This window comes from Vigna unguiculata, chromosome 6 (genome assembly GCF_037176805.1).
Source record: "Vigna unguiculata cultivar grain cowpea cultivar isolate G323 ecotype 2 chromosome 6, ASM3717680v1, whole genome shotgun sequence".
Classification (NCBI taxonomy): domain Eukaryota; kingdom Viridiplantae; phylum Streptophyta; class Magnoliopsida; order Fabales; family Fabaceae; genus Vigna; species Vigna unguiculata.
The window spans coordinates 35,745,136-35,767,360 of record NC_140797.1 but is presented as its reverse complement, the minus strand read 5'-3'; the positions used below and the strand labels follow the sequence as shown (position 1 = coordinate 35,767,360).

Below are 22,225 nucleotides of genomic sequence, written 5' to 3'. Positions count from 1 at the left end.
AATATTAATTAAAATTAATTTTTCTTTGTTTCTTATCCCTGGATATTTGAACAAAGAAGACTAGTAGTGTCCACTGAATGACAACGTTCGCCAGCAGAATCTATAACAATATATAAAGTGGATTCTATTTTTTTGTACACATTTCAAAATACCAATTTTACCCTTTAAATATAATAATTTATTAAATTTTTAAAAATTGACCGTTACTTTTACAAGTTTATTATAAAATCGACCATCTCTGCTTTTTCTCTTCTTCTTTATTTATCAATGGTTATTCTTTCATCTGTTTTGATATATTTCACTTTATTTTTAATAAATATAATTTAGTCTATAACAATATATCAAGGGAATTCTCCTTTTTGTGTACACATTTCAAAATACCAATTTTACCCTTTAAATATAATAATTTATTAAATTTTTAAAAAATCGCTCTGCTTTTTCTCTTCTTCTTTATTTATCAATGGTTATTCTTTCGTCTGTTCTGATATATTTCACTTTATTTTTAATAAATATAATTTTAGTTTATATATTAATTTAATAATATTATAATATTATTACCTACTGATATAATATCACAAATATTTAAAAAATGCATACACGATAGGGCATGTGTTTATGCTGGTTACTAATTTGTAATAACAAGGAACTACTTAGGAATTATTTCGGAACATATAAAACACCAAAAGGCAATAATAAAAACTCAAATGAAGATAAACAAATATTGTTTATGGAAAAACAAAGAAGCTATCATTCAACAGTTTCATGACACAAATTCCACAGCAAAGGAATGGTATATTTTCATCTTAATTTATTAGAACCTTGAAACCTAAACTTTATTCTTTTGTTATCATGAATTCATGGTAAAACATTTTCCCCAGGTGTTTCACGGCAACTGCAAAGGCAGCGCCCAGCGACGCATGCCCTTGCGCAGCCAGGGTATATGCACTGTATATGACTACATTCTTTAAAATTCTGGCACTTTGTATCAGCACAATCTGCAAAATTTATTCACCCTTAATTATTAAAACCCTAATTGTTAAAGAAATTAATAAGTAAAGAAAATTAAACAAAGAGGAATACCTGTTCCTAATGTTATGAGAAATAAAACTATCAAACAAGGAAACAGTACCGAAGCTTTTGCCATTTCTGTATTTCTGTATCTCTCTTGAAATTGTCTTAGGAATCAAAATTTTCCTGGCAAAGTGGTGTCTGTTTATGAGGATTATTTATAAAGAGAATTATAACTGTTCCTTAAAACACTCGTTAAAATATAATTAATATAATTAATTTTATTATTTCTACATTCTGATCTGGAATAATTAATTTTATTAATTAAAATAATATAAATTCATATAACAGTTTTTATAAATACAAATATATCTTTTGAAATTTCTAAACAATATCTCTCTATAACATAAGCATTTTGAAATTTCATTTCTAAGGTCTCTATTGAAAAACAAAAAAATCACTCTCACACTTAAGATCCAAATTTAAATTTTGTGTTTCACTTAAAAGTTTAGTAATTAAATTATTTATATTGCTATATATTTATGTATTTATAATTAATAATTTCAAATATTAAAATATTTTGTTTTCTTAATACGAGATTTTTTTTTAAATTAAGAGGAATTGTTGCAAAAGATATCAAAAAAATAAGATAAAGAAAACTTACTGAAGTCTCAAATTCATATTTTAATTGAGTTTTTTTTTTTATAAACTTTTTAGATGTTTAATACTATTTTTTTCTTATTTTTCTTCTAATTTAAACTTTTTTTATGTTTAATTATAATTTAATTTTTAACAACATTAAAATATAGTTATTTTATTATTTTTTAACTTTTTTTGGTAATCATTAAATAAAATATTAAATATAGTTGTACAACACTTATGGACATTTTTATCATTTAATTAAGGGTCTAGCTAACCAGTGTTCGTAGGGAATTGGTTAAGGATAATTAATATACATTGAATCTTACAAAAGTGCATAGTTAAGTGTGATAATAAATGAAATCTGACTTAATAACCATTAATGCAATTTTATTTTATTTTATTTAAAGAACAAAAATGCTCATAAGTGTTGTACAAGTGTGTTTCATAATTTATTTAATGCTCACCAATAAAATTTAAAAAACAATTAAATAATAAAATAACTATATTTTAATGTTTCTAAAAATTATTATAATTAAACATAAAAAATTAAATTAACAAAAATATAGTGTTAAATATATAAAAAAGTTTATATAAAAAAAAAAATCTGAAGCTTTAAGTGATAAACTCTTGAAGTGTCAAAAAGTTTTTCTCGCTTTTTAGTTGAGACCTTACAAATTCCGAACTCCTTATTTTGTATCATAAAGTTATTGTCTAAAAGTTTAAAAAGGTATTTTTGTCTTTATAAAATTTGTTATATGCATTTATGTAATTTTAGTTAATGTATTTAATAATTTTAACTTTCAATGTAACAATAATGAGACCAATGCACATTAACTACTCCTTAACTAGTGTCCATTGGTTAGCATTCTCCTTTAAATAAAATAAAACTCATTAATGGTTAACTCAAAATTCATTTAATATCACACTTAACTATAAATTTTTAAACTTTTGTAAAATTCAATACTTATGAATTATTTTTAACCACTGCTCTAAGGGTACGGGTTAGCAGGACCCTATTTATAATGCAATGATAATGAAATAATAATAATTCATTGTGCATATTAAGGATCATTTATGAGAATAATTAATTGCATAAGTTTTTTCATTAAATGCAACAGTTGAGTTAGAAAAACTGGATCACTATGATATTATGGTGGAGTATTTATTATGATGAATGTGAGGACCTAGAAAATGATATTTTAGAATTGATAGTTGTTTAAAAATAAAGAGATTTAGTTATTTTAATATTAAATTTTTTTATATAAATAGGAAGTTTTATCAACAAGTTTCATTATTCTAAAATACATTATTTCTCTAAAAATCACTTTTATATAGTTCTTTGCCTTCTTTATAGGATTTGCCACCCTCTGTTCGTTTGATTGAAGATCTGAGACCATATCAGTGATCCTCATGGGGAATTCTTCAATTTTCTTAAGCCCAATTTATTTTCTCTTGCATGTGAGCTTTCTTTTGCTTGCTTGTTTTGCTTTAGTCTTCTATACGAGGCTCTGTTGAGTGGTAATCATAATGATAAGTCTTGATCGTTCTTTTGATATTTTTGTGTGTAGATAGAGCATATGTGAATTTGAAAATGTTGAATTGTCTTAAAGCTATTTGGTCGGGTGAGGGAAACCAAATATGCACTCTTTATATGTTGTAATTATTAGCTTTAATTTCCATGTGTTTCTAGAATGAATTGCAGATAAAAATGGCTTTTTCTGCGAAATCTGGTTTGGTATGTAAAATTGATGTGGTATTGTGTGAATTAGATTGACAACTATATGTTTGAGTGATTGTGATTGATTTTAATTCGTTTTTCTATATTAAGCAAGTTGGTACAAGTCTCATTGTATGTGAAATTGTTTTAAACTAAAACACTAAGTATTAAATTGATCAATTGAATAGATCAAATTCCATTTATCACAACATTTTTTTTTGGTTTCTGATACAACATTGAGCAACAACAAAATGACATTGAGCACTAGTTCCATTAATTAGGTATGGAAGCATTTTAGTTCTAGGACGATGAGCATCAAGTACCGTTGAGTGAGTGGCGGAACTTAGACAAAAAATTTAGGGATGCCAAATTATAATTTTTATATATAATTTTTTTTTAGTTAAAAAAAAGTTCTTCATGTTCTCTTTTTATTTCTTCTGCTTAAAACAAACACATATAATAGTAGAATTAAAAAAAATGTCTATCATTCGTTATTATATCATGATACCAAACCATGAATACCATTTTAGATAAGTCCTTCGTATCTCATCAATTTGATTTGGTGGGTATTGAGAAATTTAAGGACGTTTTTCCAGGATCACATTCTAATGAATTTTTAAATTCATTATATGTAACTCTAAGAACTTTAGAGATTTGTTTTTCATTGTCTTATTCTTGGTTCTCATGAAAATTTTCAAGTTTAGTTAATTAATGCATTTTTTCATCTTTACGACAAACCTTCCTCCTTAAAAAAAGAATCAATTATTTTACCATTTATCATAATCTTTCTAATATAAATTTATCACCTTTCAACTATTTAGAAAATGATAAATTTATATTCACAACTCATAATTATCACATTGCAAAATATAAAAAAACTCATACCACTTTAATTAAATAAACAACAATGTATAAATTCAAAACTTTAAAAAATTTACCATAGGCAAGAAAACACAAAATCCCTAAATTTCATAATTAATGGTTATACTAATTTGGGAAAAATTATAATTAAGGTCCATACATAAAAGAATCCCTGAAATCATAATAAGGTTTATACTAATTTGGGATAAACATACTAAGAAGAATCATAAATCTAACATACATAAATCATTATAAGATACTAACGTTGATATGTGAAAGATTAGGCAAAAATGTATATTTCAATCTCAATCTATGTGTTCTCCAATTTCTATTTCCCCGTCTATCTCTTTGTATTTTTTTTCTCTTCATATACTTTCATAATAACTTACATGACAAAAAGATCTTATAGTAAAAACAAAACCCTAATCTCTTTTATAAATCAATGTTTCCATTAAATTTTTATTTTATTTATTATTATTATTTTCCATAATATAAATTTAATATAAATAATATATAATTATAATTTAAAAAATATTTAAATATATATAAAAAAAGAATTTCAAAAAAATTTTGGGGGAGCCGTGGCTCTCCTACGTCAATATGATGTTCCGCCATTGCACTAAGTGTCACTTCTTGCGAATGCTTTGGCGTTGAGCGCCATAAGGTGCCGTTGAGCATCAGTTTTTGCAAAAGCTTTAGCATTGAGCGCCACCATTGAGTGTCTGTGTTGTTGTTTGTTCTGTGGGCTTGTTAATGGATATGAGCATTGTATGTGTTTGGCATAATTCCAGGAATCTCGTGTAAAGATTATATAGTGACGTTCTTGTAGTTTATGAATTGATGTATGGATTGAAGTAAGGAGATATTCTGACGTTCTAATAATCATTCACACTCAAATATAGTAGAATGTGTTATTTAGAGAAGAGTAGTAAAAGGTCCTAGTCTATGAGCTTTGTTTGGCCTAAGGCGCGAAAGGGATTAACCTCTTGTGTGGTAGGGTGAAACCCATTTGCAAGGGCTTTGTAGAGTAGTAGATGCCACCATAAGTGCACCCTCCAGTGGATATGATATCAATGCACGTATTCGGATAATTGAGTCTAGGAAAGTATTTGATTATATGGTTTATATATAGTGGATTGTTTCGATTGCATTGTTTTGTGATATAACATGTTTTATAAATATATGATGTTTCTTTTGCAAATTAGCTTACCATCTTGTGTTGTTTGTCTTATGTGTGTTTGTATATTTCTTTTTGCAATGATCACCTTATTAGTGTGAACATATGAAGTTGCAAGTTTACAGATGATAAGGAGCCATCAGTTAGAGTTATGGGAGGCCTTGGGAGCATAAGTAGTGGTTAATTTTTGTAAAGAGTTTTGTTGGTTTAGTATGGTTATATAAATGTTATATTTCTACAGTCTTATCTTTTGTAGAATTATATTAATATACTTTACACTCTGAATTATTTATCATGAATATTATCGTGAAATATCTCATTATTAGCTTCATGTTACTAAAATGGATGTTATAGTAAAAAAATAATTAAAATTTTTACATGATTAAATTAAAAGTTAAAATAAAAGATTTTAAAAGTCTAAGTTTTCTATATTATACTCTTTTAAGGAGTCAAATATACAATAATATTATAAAATAAACAATTAATTCTTACAAATTAAATTGCAATTATTAATTATAATAAAATAATTTAATACGTAAATGTAATAATTATTTTAATTTTTAAATAAATATATTAATTAATAAATTAAAATTTAAAAATATTTATATGATTAAAAATAACCTTAATATATATATATAATTTTAAAAATAAAATTATACAATAATATTGTAAAGTAAATAATTAACTTTTGCAAATTAAATTTCGATTATTAATTATACTAAAATAATTCAATATGTAAATATAATAAATATTTTAATTTGTCTAATTAAAATATTAATTAATTAATAAAAATTTTAAAATATACGTTTAAATATAATTTTAATACATAAACAAAAATCATTTATATATAGTTTTTTGTCATTGAAAAAATTTCTACCTTAATACAAGCTTCATTTTCTGAGTACGCAATGAAATATGGACGTGTAAAACTATACAATACGGTGAGTTTTAGAAGATAAGGATAAACCCTCCTAACACTTTCTAAGAGTTCCACCACAATATCACCAATGGGCCATTCATCGTCACTTTCACCATTCCTATCACGTCCACTCATTTGAACCCTTATGTTGTTATTAGACTAGTCTACCTCTACAAATATAAAATCAAAGTTCTTTTAATTATTTTAGAATAGGGTTTAAGTGTTTTCTAATTCATCGTGCATTTCTTGGACCTTTCTTGTCATACAACTCACCGTCACAAATTTTCAAAACCAAACACATATACAATTATGCAAATTTATTATTATCGTCCCATTTTAATACTGAATATATAGATCCAAACATAGGCTTAGCTTAGCCATTAGAATTTTAGTAAGGTTTCAAAATTTTAATACTTGTTCTAAAGTATAAAATTAAATTATTTGAATTGTAATATATTTAATGATGCTAAATCTTATTTAGAGAATAAATAGCATAAAATGTTACTTATATTTTCAAAAGGCCAATAAACACACTTACTCACATATAAAATAAGCCAACATCTCATTCATATTTCACAATAAAAACAACATCTGAAAGTGAATTCAAGTTTCTCTCAACACATTTTGACCAGGTTTTGCCATACAATCGCAAAAGCAGCAATTATTCTCGCATCTCTTTTTGCAAAGGCAGCATGGTAACAAGCAGTGTAAATTTCCACAATCATCTGCAGTGTTGCACTTAAAGTCGCATGCATCAGCAAACTCTGCAAAATTTGTTCACCCTTTATTAGAACCCTAATGATTTCTTAAAGAAAATAATGAATAAAGAAAATTAAACAAGAGGAATACCTGTTCCAAATGTCATGAGAAATAAAACTATCAAACAAGGAAACAATGCTGAAGCTTTTGCCATTTCTGTATCTCCGTGTTAATGTGATTTTAAGAATCAAGTTTTCGCTGACAAAATGGTGTCTGTTATGAGGATTATTTATAATGTAATAATAATAATAATAATAACAAAATAATGAATGATTTTACTTTTGTCATGTAACGATATACGTTGAAGTCAGAGTGAAAGTTGTGCACATGAAGGATTATCTATAAATAACAATTATTAATCGCATCAGTTTTTATTATATGCAACAATTCAAAGAGAAAAAGGAGGTTTCTTCATATCTTATATAAAAATAAAATAAATAAATAAATATATATATATATATATATATATATATATATATATATATATATATATATATAATTTTAATTTATTTAGTATTAATTTTTTTAATCATATTTTTTTTATTCTTTTAATACATTATATAAAATCAAAATTATATATATATATATATACATATATAAAATTTGAAATTCTGTAATCATCTTATTGGAATCCGTTTATCGAATTTCAAAATTCGATAATGATCTTGATCGGATTTCAAAATTCAATAATTATCTTAATCGGATTTTAAAATTTAAAATTTTTTTAATTATATTTCGAAATTCGATAATTTTCTTAATTGAATTTCGAGATGTGAAATCTACATAAATCATATTTCAAAATTACCGGATTTCAAAATCTGATATTTTCGTGTTTTATTCCCTAAAGTGTGAGAGGTGAATATTAATGAGTGTGTAAAATATAAGGAGAGAAAAAAACTAATAAGAATAATAATTTTAATAAAAATATTTATATAATATTTATATAAAAATTAAATTTAATTTTAATTTTGAGAGTGATGAAATTAATTTATATTTTAAAATTTTGAGATAAAATAAAAATACAGGAAACAAATTAATACTAAGATAATTGACATTTGACGTGACATTGACAATTATCACAAAATACAATATCAATTTGATACATGACAATTTTTTTCTTAATTTTAAAAAAATTAAAAAATTAAAAATCACAAATAAATACATATATTTTTAAAGTTGTTAGTCCAGTACCAATGAGAATGACATTATTGCATTAAATTTTCCATGACAAGGATCATATTCGTTACCAAAAAGACGTGATTGATATTTTGTTAGAGAACACAACCATAATTTAACAAAAAAAAAATCTCTATACACGTGCCCAAAGTTGTAAAAAAAGAGTAGAATTGATTGCTTATTTAATTAATATTCCAGTGACCAAATTCAAAAATTAAAAAAGATACTAAATTATCAAACTTACAATTTTTAATTATGTTGATAGATTTCTCAATTTGAAACTTTAAAAATAATCATATTAAGGATCATTATAAGATATGACATTTTAGTTGGATTGACATTCAAAATTTAATAATTATATGTCATCACTTAAAATAATTTATTAAAAAATAAAAAATAAAAACATAGAGGATCAAACTAAATTTTTAGGCACAAACTTACGAGAAAACAAATTCTTTTACAAAAGAAATAAACAAAACAAAAAAGAAACTCAATTTCATAGATCGTTCATTTTGAAGTTTATTTAGTTCTTAAAATGGATTATAAAATCTGAGAGATTACATATTTTATTACTGAAACTTGAATTATTATTTTAGATTCTTCAATTTGAAAAACTTTTGAACAATCTAAGAAAAATTAAACCTCCAATTTTATAAAATAGAAAAGATAAATTAATCATTTTAAAAAATTGGAGTGAAAAAATGAAATCATGAAATATATAAAAAAAGACAAAAAATAACAAAAAGTTGTAACTTCCAATAGATTTTTGGTAACAGATTAAGAATATATATATAAAGTATTAGTGCTAGGATTCCTCTTTATAAGTATTAGTACATATTTAAAAATAGTTTACAGGAAATACAACTATTCTAGGTAAAATTCTTTTCAACTAAGAACAATCAACTGGTGATCAATAACTGACTTACTGTTCATGATGAACAGAATCTATGAATTATCTGGCTAATTGTTCTTGAACTGAAAATACTTCTAATAATTTCAATATTATTTTTCTTACACCTTATATTGAATAAGCTAAATATATATATACTATATTTACAGTGGTGTGTGAAAGAATCAGTATGATTCTACATGTTTTGGGTTATCTCCCACTGCAACTCTGCTTGTGAGGGAAGGCCTCATTGTGACAATCGATGATTCATTAGCCCCAGCTTTAAGAGCAGCTTTTGCAGCTTCCACAAACCTCTTCACTGCATCTTCTGCGTACTTGTTTGCTTCTTTCACAGTCATAGTTTTACCAATGTTCGGGTAAGAGTTCAGTACATAATCACCATTCAGCTGTGATGCAAGCTGGATCAGTTCCACTTGGAATTCTGAAAGACTCGAGTCTTCTCTTGGTCCATGATCCCTTAGTGTCTTGATATCCGGAAGAGTTTCTGTATAAAAATATAACCATAATGGAAATAATGTTAAAAACATAATGCATGAAATAAGCATATCATTTGCATCAAACAGTTCTTAATGCGAAATAACAGATTAAAAAAAACTGTGTTCTCTATTTTGGATGCACATGGTTGGTGTTTCAATATACTTCCAAATCTGGTTTACATACAGACAAAAGTGGCAACTTACTAGGTTTTTCTCAATGCAGTTACCATGAAAGACATAGGAAATTTCCAACACTGCATTCAAGCATGGCTTGCTTGTCAAAAGAACACCAAATTATGAAGCTTTTATATACTAATATGAAGTTAGGTTTTGGTGATAGACCAAATTTTCACACACAATCATTTCTGGTCAGGAAAAGGCTGCTTAATTTGGATGCTTGGAAAAGCTTTTGAATACAAATGAATTCCCCAAAGCATATATTAGTTCAAAGTGCATTGATTGCTACCATAACAGAGTTCCAAGAATGCTGGAATCAGACGTAATGTAACTATCGAAGAAGTAGATGAAAACCTGGACAATCGTTACGAGGAGTGTCACGAATGTGAAAGTACTTTTCAAAGGTACCAGCCCATGCATCTCTCTTTGTCAAGAAATTGGATTTTAAATTGAAAAGCTTCTTTACTGTGGCGGGAATAGATGAATGTTCATACTGAGAATATGGGGTTGGACCCTCTGCTTCATGAATCACTGCAAAATTTGGCCTCAAGCAATAAGCTAATTATCTTACAACTCACAAGTCTACAAGCATAGATTGTCTGAGAAGTGAGAACTACAGTATACACAAAGATTACCAAAACCAGTTTTCAGCATATTACACAAGTACACACAGGAGCATAATTTAGTACATCAGTTTGAAGTAATACAAAAAAAATTCCCGTTAATACTGATAACGGTACACACACATAACTCCATCAAGTGCAAAAGTGAGTATATTCATAAAATTATGTCTCAAAACTCCAATATCAGTACCCACCTACTGGCCAATTAACTCTATGTCAAGACCCAAAATGACATCAACACGGGCATGTACTCTATAAAAACTGCACTGAAATTCCAAGTCCAACAACAAAAACACACTCGGCACGAAGTCAAAATCCCCTGGCAACCCAACAAAGCCAAAGCACATTCAACAAACTGAATCCATAAAACCAAAACAGAACTCATTAACAGCACAAGACCTTGTTTGACTACTGTTTTCTAAAATTTGTTTGTCTCAACACATTTACAAACTTTTATATATTAAAATTATTAAATTAAAAAAAAATGGCTGAGATTTCATCTAGTTTTGAGTAAATCAGATCCACATCTGAAAGTTTTGTCCCACAATCACATATATATTTTCTTAACATTTGTTCCCTGAAAACAAGACGAAAAAAATCTACCCATTTCCGTTTTTCGGATTTTTAAAACACTCCTTCTAGAAATAGTATTCAAAATATAATTTAAAAAACAGCTCTTTAAAGTCAGACAAAACCCAAATCATCTCAATTTCCAATGCAACCACAAAAGCTCAAAAATTTCAATAAACGTTGTTCCCTGAACACTAGAACAGATGAACAAAGCAATTTTCAAGTTTGCATGAAAATCATTATAAAAAAAAAAAAATCAGTTTTTCAGGCAAACCCCAATCATTTCAAATCTGAATGAAGCAACAAAACTTGAAAAAGGTCAAAACTTTCGATCACATACCAGTACCCTTCTCGATCCAAGGCGAGATAAGAAAAGTGGGCACCCTCACACCCAACCTATCAAACCCAAAGTAATAGGGTGGAGCTCCAATGATCCCATCAGGGTTAGGGACACCCTCCACCGGCGTAGCCACATGATCGTAAAACCCTCCATGCTCATCATACGTAATCAACACTGCCATCTCCTTCCACTGAGGACTCTTCCTCAAAATCTCATACACTTCCTTAACAAACATCTGCCCCTCCGCCACGTCATGCGAGGGGTGGTCGTCGTTGGCCGGCAAAACCTCCACGTCGAAGTACCTCTGTTCCACCACCACATAGTTTGGGAGATTCCCCCTCTGGGCGTGCTTCTTGAACTTGAGGGCGTAGTCGTGGAACTTCACCGCGTTCTTGATCTTGCGGAGGCTCTTGAAGAAGAGCGTGGCGGGGATGTTCTGGTAGTAGATGCCGAAGGTGAGGCCGTTCTCGTTGAGGGAGTCGAAGATGGTTTTCTGGGGGAAGCCGAGGACGAGGTTCTTCCGGACGTTGCTCATGGCGCCGTGGGAGGTGGCGGAGTGGATGTAGAACCGGTTCGGTTGGGTCGAGGCCGGAACCGAAGCGAACCACTTGTCGAAAACGGCGAACTCGGTGGCCAGTCTCGTATAGACGGGGAGGGTTTCCGGTTTGAAGCCGCTCATGACGGTTTTGGCCATGCCGGGGAGGATGGTCTCGGCTTGCTGCGCGAAGCCGTTCATAGGGGCCGGATTTAGGGTTGTCTCGTTCGATCCGAAGATTTGCTCGCGAATGGCTTGGAAGGAGTGGCCGGGGTCGACGTCGATGAAGAGAGCGTCGTCGGAGACGGTGACGGCGGGGGATGCGGGGTCCTCCACGGAGAGAGGGTTCGATTCGGTGCCGGTGAGGCCGTCGATGTCCGGGCGCGAGGGTTTGAGCCACCCAAGGACGTGGTCAAAGGAGCGGTTCTCCATCACTATCACCACCACGGTTTTGATCGGACCGGAGAATTTGTGCTTCTTTCCGACGCTGACGGAGACGAGGAGGAAGAGAAGGAAAAGAGACATGGATACCCGCCGGAGACCCATCTCCGGTGAACGGAGTTAGAAAACAGTGAAAGAAAAAGTTATAGTAGTTGAGGTCATAAAGGAGTTGCTGTTAAGTTACTTAATTAAGAGGTGAGTGAGGGGTAATAAAGTAAAAGACGACACTGCATTGGATGTGCTTTCAAATTTAGGATCTTTTGTTCCTGTCTTTGTCTTTTGCTTTTCTACGAAACACCCAAAGCTGTGGAGCTTTTTTTTTAAAACTGAATGAGATGTTATCTGTTTATTAATTTTATTTTTACTTTTTTATAAAAGAAAAAAATATGACAGATGTGAAAAGAGAGTAACTTGCGTAATCGAAAACAATACATTCTTGGAAAAATTATGTGATGACCATCGTAGTTTTGTTGTTTTGTGAAAAAAAAGATTACTCAAGTCTTATTTCAAATTCAAGAGAAAAATAATAAAAAAAAGGAGATGACAATGATGCATTAATAATCTTGAAATGAAATTTAGGTTTAGTTTTTTGAATTCAAAATAATTTGTTGAATTTATAATTGTTTGGATGTTGAAAAAATATGTGAAATGAAATGAAGTATGGGTGTAGAAAAAAAATATTCAAATTTCGTTAAGAAAACGAAAAAGAAAAAATGAGTCATCGTTGGCGCTGTTAGGGTTCGGTAAAAAGGGACCTAATTCAACTCCAGATATTTAGTTGATAAGGTATGCCGCCAATCTTTGAAATAAATAAATAAAATGTATAAATTGAAATTTCTGTAAAAAATAATTTGATCATGTGTGATACTGTTGTGTAATGTTATAAAAATAGGCACTTTTTTGTGCAAAATAAGAGGAATAGTTCAACCGACCAAGATTTAACATTTCAATAATGTCGGAAAAATAAATCTTAGTTTAATCTTCCAAATTTACATCATCATCAGCTCTTTAGAAAGTCTCATTACCAAATTGATTATTTAAAAATAAATATTATTTCCAAAGCACTGAAATTGTAGTTTAATTTGGACTACATTGAGTTTTATAAAGTCACATCACCCTACTTCTTAATTCTAATTAATACGCGTGTCCTTTTTAGAAACGTAAACCTAGACCCTTTAAGTAAAACTTTTTAAAATAAGTCAACAAGAAATTAATGAATATAAATATATAAGTATTTCAATATTCATTAAATTCTTAAATAAAATAAGACAATCTAATACGTTTTTTTTATAATTCGTGTACAAGTTACGTATTAGTAGCAGAATAGAGTATTCAAATTAATTTTTAGGTTAAATATGTTTTTATCCCTCAAATTTTAGTAAAATTTGGAATTAGTTCCTCTCCAAAAATTTTAACTAATTTAGTCCTCTATTTTTAAAAGTGTGTAAATTTAGTTTTTTTAACCAAATTTTGTTAAATTTATTGGACGTTTGAAGCGCATTTGATGATAGTATTTTAATTGTTTACACCGTTTGACACATTTTTGTTTCAATGTTAACTCAAATATTATTATAAAATGAATTTAAAATGTCAAATAGACTTAACAAACTTTGGTAAGAAGGTCTAAATCCACGCATTTTTAAAAATGAAGAACTAAATTCACGCATTTTTAAAGATGAAGGACTAAATTAGTATAAAATTTCAATAAGAAACTAATTCTAAAATTCATAAAACTTGAAGGATAAAAACATATTTAACCCTAAACTTTATTATATTAGTACGAGTTATTTTTGTGTTTGAAGAATACTCATGACCTATTTTATAAAATAAATCTTCCTACTATTCTAAAATGCTCCTCCTTTGAACATGCATTTTATTATCAATTAAAATTTTAAAAAATACATTTTTAATAAATTTCAATTAATATTAAAATATACATGAAAAAGAGTTTGTTAGATGGTATTGTTTTTTATTTATTTATTGTTTTTGAATTAGTCAAATTTGAATAGTTTGGTCATATGGTAGTGGCATTTGTATTATAGTATTGTGAAAGTTTGTTTGCGCATGAATAACCCTTTCAACCAATTGGTCATTGATGTATATTTATAAGAGGTGGGTTTAGACATGAGGTGACTTGTTGAATAAAATACAAAATTTTCTTTAATTATTTTTCTTTTATATTTCAAAGAATGGAACATTTTGTTGTTCAATAGCATATTCCTTGTTTGGATTTTGATGGACCAGAAGTCGCTCCATTGTGAAAGTGAAAGGCACTTGCACTAACAAATCATATACCTTTACCTCAACATTTTAATATAAATGTAAAAGGTTATTGTTTATTCTAAATAAATATTATATTGGTTTTGTTTATGTCTTTGTTAAATTAGTTCATCAATATTTAAATTTTTAGTTTCTATTTGATTGAATGCTACTTTAGCCCTTTATAACTAATAGGTTGAATTTGAAGGAGAGCGGGTAAATTGACAAATTTAATTGAATTTGAAAGTAAAATATGTATTTTTTTTCTTTTGAGGAATTTAAATCTATCACCGGCTGATTTTGGAAGTTTTTAAATAATTTAAGTGATGTAATAGATAAAAAAAATTATTACAAAATTGTTTTTTATGTTAAAAGTAATATAAATGATTTTTGGATCAGTTAAAATAATTTAAAAATAAATCTGTTAATGAATAGTTTTGAAAAAAATAATAATAGTAATAAATAAATAATACAATTAATTTGGTATAAAAGATATTTAGATACTAATTATTATTATTATGGTTAAAAATTTATTGACATGCTGGTTTAATTCTGTATTAATTTTCATTTTAATAATAATCGTAAAAGTTATGTTTTTATTTTTATTATTATTGTTTTTAGACATTTTTTAAAGTTTCAAAAACACACGTATGCATTGCTCTTAAAGAATCGATTCCAACAAACTAAGAATCGATTTCCAACACTCCAATTCACACAGGCATTCTTCCATGGCATTCCACAGCCACCTTTCCGCCGCCTTGGCCACCATGGATGCGCACAATCCATCCCATCCTTGTTTCTACGGGGTTTTTCGTCAATAATCATGTAATTCGTGGCAGGTCTTCATGATATTAGGATTATGTTAATTACACCAACAAGAAAATTATCATTATTTCAAACTTCAATTTTGATGAAAAAATTTTGATTTAATAAAAAAAAATTAACAAAAAACGATTAAATTGCATCATTTTTTAAAAAATTGGAATCATATTAAGACTAAAAACACTAGAAGACGAATTTAATATTTTTGAACAAAAATAGGAACCAAAAAAGTAATATCCAAATTTTATATATATACTAATAAAAACATTGTATTTACTTTTTTTATGATAATAAAAAATAAAAAAATTATAATTATTGTTATTATTATAATTATAAAATTAAATACAAATAATTTTATAATTTTACTATAATTGATTTTCATTTATAATGATTAAATTTAGAAAATAGTCAAACAAAAAATGGTTAAATTAAAAAAAATCACTTAAAACATAATATTAATAAAATAATTATTTTAATTTTAAAAGTATTTAAAAGATAAAAATGAAAAAATATAGATGTACGAAAAAAATAGAATATAAAATATATTAAAAATATCAAAATTAAAAAAAAATTATATAAAAAAATATATAGATATAAAAAAATTTGGGGAGGGGGCCATGACCCCTATGTCAAGTGAAAGGGTTGAAGCATAATAACACCACTCATAATGTGAGTTAAACAAGGGATGTTATTGCAAGAGTGTACTTATCATTCAAAAATCTCGTCGCTCAAGCGAGATGGAATAGGTGGTGATTATCTGCTAATCTGTGCTTTCAATTGCATATTTGAAGACGTTTTCTCATGTCACATGTTCCAAAAAATAAATATGATCTGTAATTATTCTTTTAACCTCAAGAAATGAGTTCTCTAATGGAACAATTACATTATTAATATCATGCTTCCAAATATGTAAAGAAGTTGAATATATTCTTTTAAAAAATAAATCTGTTCTTTATTTTTCATTCAAATATTTTTTTAATTTTAAGATTAAAAAATAATTTATAATAATCAAATTAAAAAAATTCAAAGGCGCAATTATTAGAAGATAAATTTATGATAACTAAAGTCACAATCAAAAATCGATTATGAAAAAATATAGTATATTATTATTTTTTATATTTATAAAAAATAATATACAAAGTCTCATGAGATTAAAAAAATAATGCTAAATATTAAACTAATATTTTTATTATTAAGTGATACAAAAAGGAATTAATTTTTTTTCTTCAAAAATGAAAGTAAACTAAAGAAAAAATAAAAATAGTGAATTTGTGTATAACTTACTTTTTTCTTCATATACAAAAAGAAAATATATGAGAGTGGAATGAGTACAATATGTGATAAACACAATAGATAATAAAAAATATATAAATATTTTTACTCTTTTTTATAATTTATTTTATATTCTATTATTTATTAACATTAAATGTTGTGTTATAAAAGAAATAAAAAAATTTAATTTAATTTTTATTAATTATTATTTGTATATTACATATAATTTAAAATTTTTTAAAACATTTAAAAATTTCAAATATATAAATATATTAATTTAAAAAAAATTGGGAGGTATAATGGCCTGTTTAATCTCTCCCAAAATCCCTAGTTGCTTCCGTATATATGTTACAAAACTTTAATTTTAAAAAGAAAATATAAGAAACATAATAATATTTTATAAATTAAAATAATGTGTATAAATATTAATTTACAAAAGATATTATTTTTAGGGTGTACATAAATTCATTTTAACTTATAAATAAGATAATTTATCCTTTTTATACTTTAATTATAAATTTTCTCATAATTAAACTTGATAAATATACTTTTGTAATATTGTTTAAATTTAGTTAAGTTTAAATATTTTATCAATTTAAATATTTGTAATTTATGTTTTATTTTAACATTTTAAAAAATTTAATCGATTCCTTTCATTTAATTATTTTGATTAACTTTGTGATAGGTCATAGAAGTTATAAAGAAGACTGATGATCTAATATATTATTAATTAAACTAATAATAAAAGTCATTTGTTTTAACTTATAAATAAACACGTTTGTAAATAACCAATTCATTCAATATAAATCAATATTAATTCTTCTTATTTATATTGAGCTTAGATCGAAGCATGTTTATATTTTTCTTAGCACTTTCAATAACAATCCATACAATTTTCTTAAATCAAACACTATGTCAATATTTTTTTAATAAAACAAAAAAAAAGTATGTTTTTAATAATATAGTTCAAAGTGTTTTATATTTTTTTAATGAGAACTATCTGATTAATAAGTTAGTTAATTTGATTTTTATTTATAGGAAGTATAAGTAGTTTAATATTTTATTTTTTATTAGATGTATTATTCCACACGTTATGGATCCACCTATTTATATTTAATTTCGCATATCTATGTTTAATTTCATGTATGATTCAATCTCAAATCACATAGCACATGAATTTCAGTGTACTCAAATCCTAGGAACTAGTAATCGACAATATGTTTATATTGGTGATATTGTTGTACTCAAATCCTAGGAACTAGTAATCGACAATATGTTTATATTGGTGACATTGTTGTTGTGGTAATCAAACAAGCAGTACGTACTTGTAAACAACTAAAACATAACAACGGTATAATAATTCAATATGATGGTATGATGATAATGTCGTAGTTATCAAATTGATCAAGAAGAAAATCCAAAAAGAACTCTAAAGTGTGCCTCATATATAAGTAGGTATAAACCTATACCTTACAATCCAATTTTGTTAGATTGAATTTGGAATAAAGGTCACCTCTTGACATTATAAATTTAGTGTAGTTTTCATGCTTTGTATTTTTTTTTTTTATAAAATTTCATAAATTGAAAATGAGTAACAAACTTTAACATGTAGCATATCATTTAAAAATATATTCAATCACAACACACTTATGTAAATAATTTATTCAATAGAGGTGAATATTAACTCTCGTTTATTTGAATTATAATATATGTCTAAATTTTCCTAAGCACTTTTAGGAATCTCATAACCATCCATATAATCTTCTCAAAATCAAACATTATACCGATATTCCCTTGATAAATCCTCCAAAGAGGAGAAAAAACAGAGTAAAATCTTAAAGAATAACTATTTATTTATCAAAACCCAATTGGAACACTTACCACTAGGAGAAAAGTTATAACTATTAGTCAGAACACAGCTCACCAGGAATTAAACTCGTGACCTTGGTTCTGATACCAATTATTAGAATCGAGCACTTACCACTAGGTACCAAAATTTATAGCTATTAGTTAAGACACAACTTTTTTTACTTAAGAGTGTAACACACAAGTCCTAGCGTCATTATTCCATTGTGACCCGACACACTTGGCCTCAATCACGAGACAATTGATTATGCCACCTACAATAATATTAAATATCATTATGAAGATCAACATTAAGAAATAAAAAATTTACAAAATTATGGAATCAAATTAAACCATATGATGGGTGGGTCTTTCCGGATAGACTCAATACTATGTGACCTAAACTCAATTTACATAAGAGATTAATATTACTTCCAACCAAGAACTTTAACATAAAAGATTTATAGGTTTTCATCGGATGTGAAACTTAAACTCATTTTTGAATTTTCAAGACCATACTCATAAACACATAACCATACTCATTCAATGTAAAATTTAAACTTACACTTACCATACTCATAAACACATAAAATCATACTCTTCCAAATATAAATAATATCATCACAAAAAAAACATTTTATACATCTTATTTAATACATTACTTTGAAAAATAGGTAATTTTGAACATGACTAGCAAATCATTCATTCATGAAATATGATATTACATATTGCCAGTCATGCTCAAAAATACCTATTTCACAATAACGGTGATTTGCCTCCATCTTCCATTCCATCTATCTTGTTGAAGGATGCTTTCTTAATGGAACTTTTTATATTGGCAGAAGATGAAAGAGAGAGAGAGAGAGAGCATGCTACTTTCAGAAACTCCTTTGAGATAGGAGAAAGGGTTGAGGAATCTTGTGTTACCATTAGGTCATATTAGTGCTCATCCAACAACATCTATTTATAGAGACATTACTCAACCATTTGAGTTCAAAAATTCAAAATATTAGTACTTACTTGAATTACGTTGCATTGAACAGAATTCTTTTTGTTCATTATTAAATATTAAAATTTGAATAGCTGTAACAGAACCAAAAGATTTTTCTGATAAAAAATAAAAGTAGAACTAAAATATTATTTTAAAAAGAGTTATTATTGTATCTATTATAAGTACCGCACAAAATCCTGATGAATTGATAACCAAATTTGCATTTGATTTTATGTTTTATTATCTTTTAAATATTTTAATTTATGGCGTACATTTAAGTTTAATTTTGTTAAATTTTGAGAAAGAAAACATGTTTCCTAGAAAACTTTATATATGTGAAAGTGGAGGTCAAAATGCATATATTTATTATATCATAATAAATCATTAATTTTGAAATCAGCATGAATAATATTTCAAATATTTACCAAAGATTAAAATATCTTGTTGATTAAAATTTATATGATATGCATCTCAAAGCTTTGTTGTTTTTCTTTTAAATAAAAGGGGATAATTTAAATAGATATTGATATTTTGACTTATCTTACTCTCAAAAAATTTGAATATATTATTAATTTAAAAATTGTGACTTATTCAATGTCTCATATTTTTCTGTTATTTAAAAAAACTACAAAATTATTAATTTGAAAATTAACTTTACGTGAATCTCTTACTCTTTTTACTTGTATTACTCAAAAGACATGTACCTTATCTTTGTCCACTTTTTCCTATGAAAATAGAAACTAATAAAATTATTTTTATTATTATTTTAATTGTAAAATTAAATATAAATAATTTTTATAATTTTATTGTAAATAATTTTTATTTATATTGTACATAATTTTTTAATTAAAAATAGTTAACTTTTATAAAACATTCAAATTAAAAAAATATATTTAAAAGATAAAATTGATAAAATAATTATTTTATTTTAAAAAACCTTTTATTTAAAGGATAAAATAGAAAAACAATTATAGACAAAAAAAATATCGTATAAAGATGGATATAGATATAAGATGTAAAATATTAAGAATAAAATATTAAACTTCTATATTTATATTTTGATACTTTCTAACTTATTAATTTTACAAATAACAAAAGTAATAATATCTTATACGAATTTTTTTATTGAACAAAATAATAAAATAAGTTATTAGATAAAATTGGCATAATCAGTATTCCATACTTTTTATATTATTTAGAAGACTAAAAGACGTGAATGATTTTAAGAGTATTTTGATGTACGATCAAATTAAGTATCATTGCTATTTTTACATTTAGCGTTTACTTTAGGGTGATTTTGGTTTTCAAGATTTGTTTGTTCTTCTTCTATTGTATATTTTTGAAATAGATTAGTTAAAAAAATCTTACTATAATCACTTTAATAATACGTTTGAATGGTGATAAGACAAGTAGATATGTTAAAAGTGAGCCAATCTGGTCACTAGCCGGGTTAAAAATAAGAGTCCAATTCGACTCACTTTATGGTGAGCAAAAAATTTTACAATCCGGCTCAATCCTCTACGGATTGGTGGATTAAGTGGGTTGACTCACTAACTCACGTAAAAAAGAAAAAAAAATATTTTTAAAGATTCAAATATTTGAATAATTTTTGAAGTAATCTATGAGATGACAATCAAAATAAAATTAAGAACCAATATCTTCATCATACCGACTACCAATATATGATAACTTGTTTTAAATAAAGTGTTTATATAGTTCAAGAAAACATGACTAATATTACACGGTTTTTGTCATGTTATTCAACAAAGTATAAATGAAAAAACTACATATTTTTTGTCATGCTAATTTAGAAGAAGATTTTGTCTATAAGATGATTGTTTGAGTAATTTATTATAAAGATAACAATTAAATATTAAAGTATTAACATATATAACTTAACAATCAACTTAATTAAATAATTAAACTATTTAAATATTATTGAACAATATTTAGCATTTAAAAATATGAAATTGTTAACCTATACAATTAGAAATAGTAAATAATTATAAAAAAATTGTAAAAGAATGTTGGTGGATTAAGTGAGTCAATTTATTTTTGAAAAAATTTAATTTTTCTCAACTCAAAATTAAAATCTATTTTGACATCTATAATACAAGATTTTATGGTCAACCATATGTTTGAAATATACATAAAATTAATAAAAAAAATGTTTTAAAAATATTATCTTGTTCAAATTACTTTCATTGTCTCCTAGGACATTATTTGCAAAAGTTACTGAACAAAAATTATAATTTGATGAAGATAAAAAAATTGTTTAAAAAAAATTGTCTTGTTCAAAGTACTTCTATTATCTCCTATCACATTATCTACAAAAGTTACTGAACAAAAATTATAATTTGATGAAGATAATATTTTAGGCAATGAAAGTAATATATAAGAATTAAAAAAATTAAATATTCATTCAATGTAGTTGCAACATCTACTCCCAAAATTTAAACATTCTCTATCTTATTAAGACCACTTTAAAGGTATATATGACGGTGACTCAAGATATTGACGTGTAATTTGAAAAAGATATCAAATTCACGAAATTTTTTTAAATAAATGCAAAAGTGTATAAAACAATATTAAAAAATCATTTCAAGCACATTTTTTAAGACATTTTATTTTAAAAATTATAATTGAAAACCAAAACTAACAACTATACCAAAAACGTACTAATTTAAATTCTTTTCTTAAGAATC

At 26.3% G+C, this 22,225-nt stretch overlaps 1 protein-coding gene and 1 long non-coding RNA gene across 2 annotated transcripts; both read right to left on the bottom strand.

Moving 5' to 3' along the window:
* Positions 1 to 705: 705 nt before the first annotated feature.
* Positions 706 to 1,193, bottom strand: LOC114187863 (uncharacterized). The gene is made up of 2 exons (XR_003605358.2): positions 1,081 to 1,193; positions 706 to 995 (listed from the first exon to the last, which is right to left on the bottom strand). It is a non-coding gene; the product is annotated as an uncharacterized LOC114187863 (long non-coding RNA).
* A 7,852-nt stretch (positions 1,194 to 9,045) lies between these two features.
* On the bottom strand, positions 9,046 to 12,551 carry NPC1 (non-specific phospholipase C1). The gene is made up of 3 exons (XM_028076243.2): positions 11,356 to 12,551; positions 10,177 to 10,353; positions 9,046 to 9,653 (listed from the first exon to the last, which is right to left on the bottom strand). Exons 1-3 carry the CDS (start codon positions 12,434 to 12,436, stop codon positions 9,334 to 9,336), a joined length of 1,578 nt encoding a protein of 525 aa, XP_027932044.1. The 5' UTR covers positions 12,437 to 12,551; the 3' UTR covers positions 9,046 to 9,333.
* Positions 12,552 to 22,225: the final 9,674 nt, after the last annotated feature.

What these genes read in the sequence shown, in the direction of transcription:
- NPC1 (XM_028076243.2), bottom strand. Translation starts at nt 12,436, where the DNA reads ATGGGTCTCCGGCGGGTATCCATGTCTCTTTTCCTTCTCTTCCTCCTC. An exon ending in TTGGATCGAGAAGGGTACTG is followed by an intron (nt 10,354 to 11,355) that starts GTATGTGATCGA and finishes CAAATTTTGCAG; the next exon opens with TGATTCATGAAGCAGAGGGT. An exon ending in TCCTCGTAACGATTGTCCAG is followed by an intron (nt 9,654 to 10,176) that starts GTTTTCATCTAC and finishes ATTTTTATACAG; the next exon opens with AAACTCTTCCGGATATCAAG.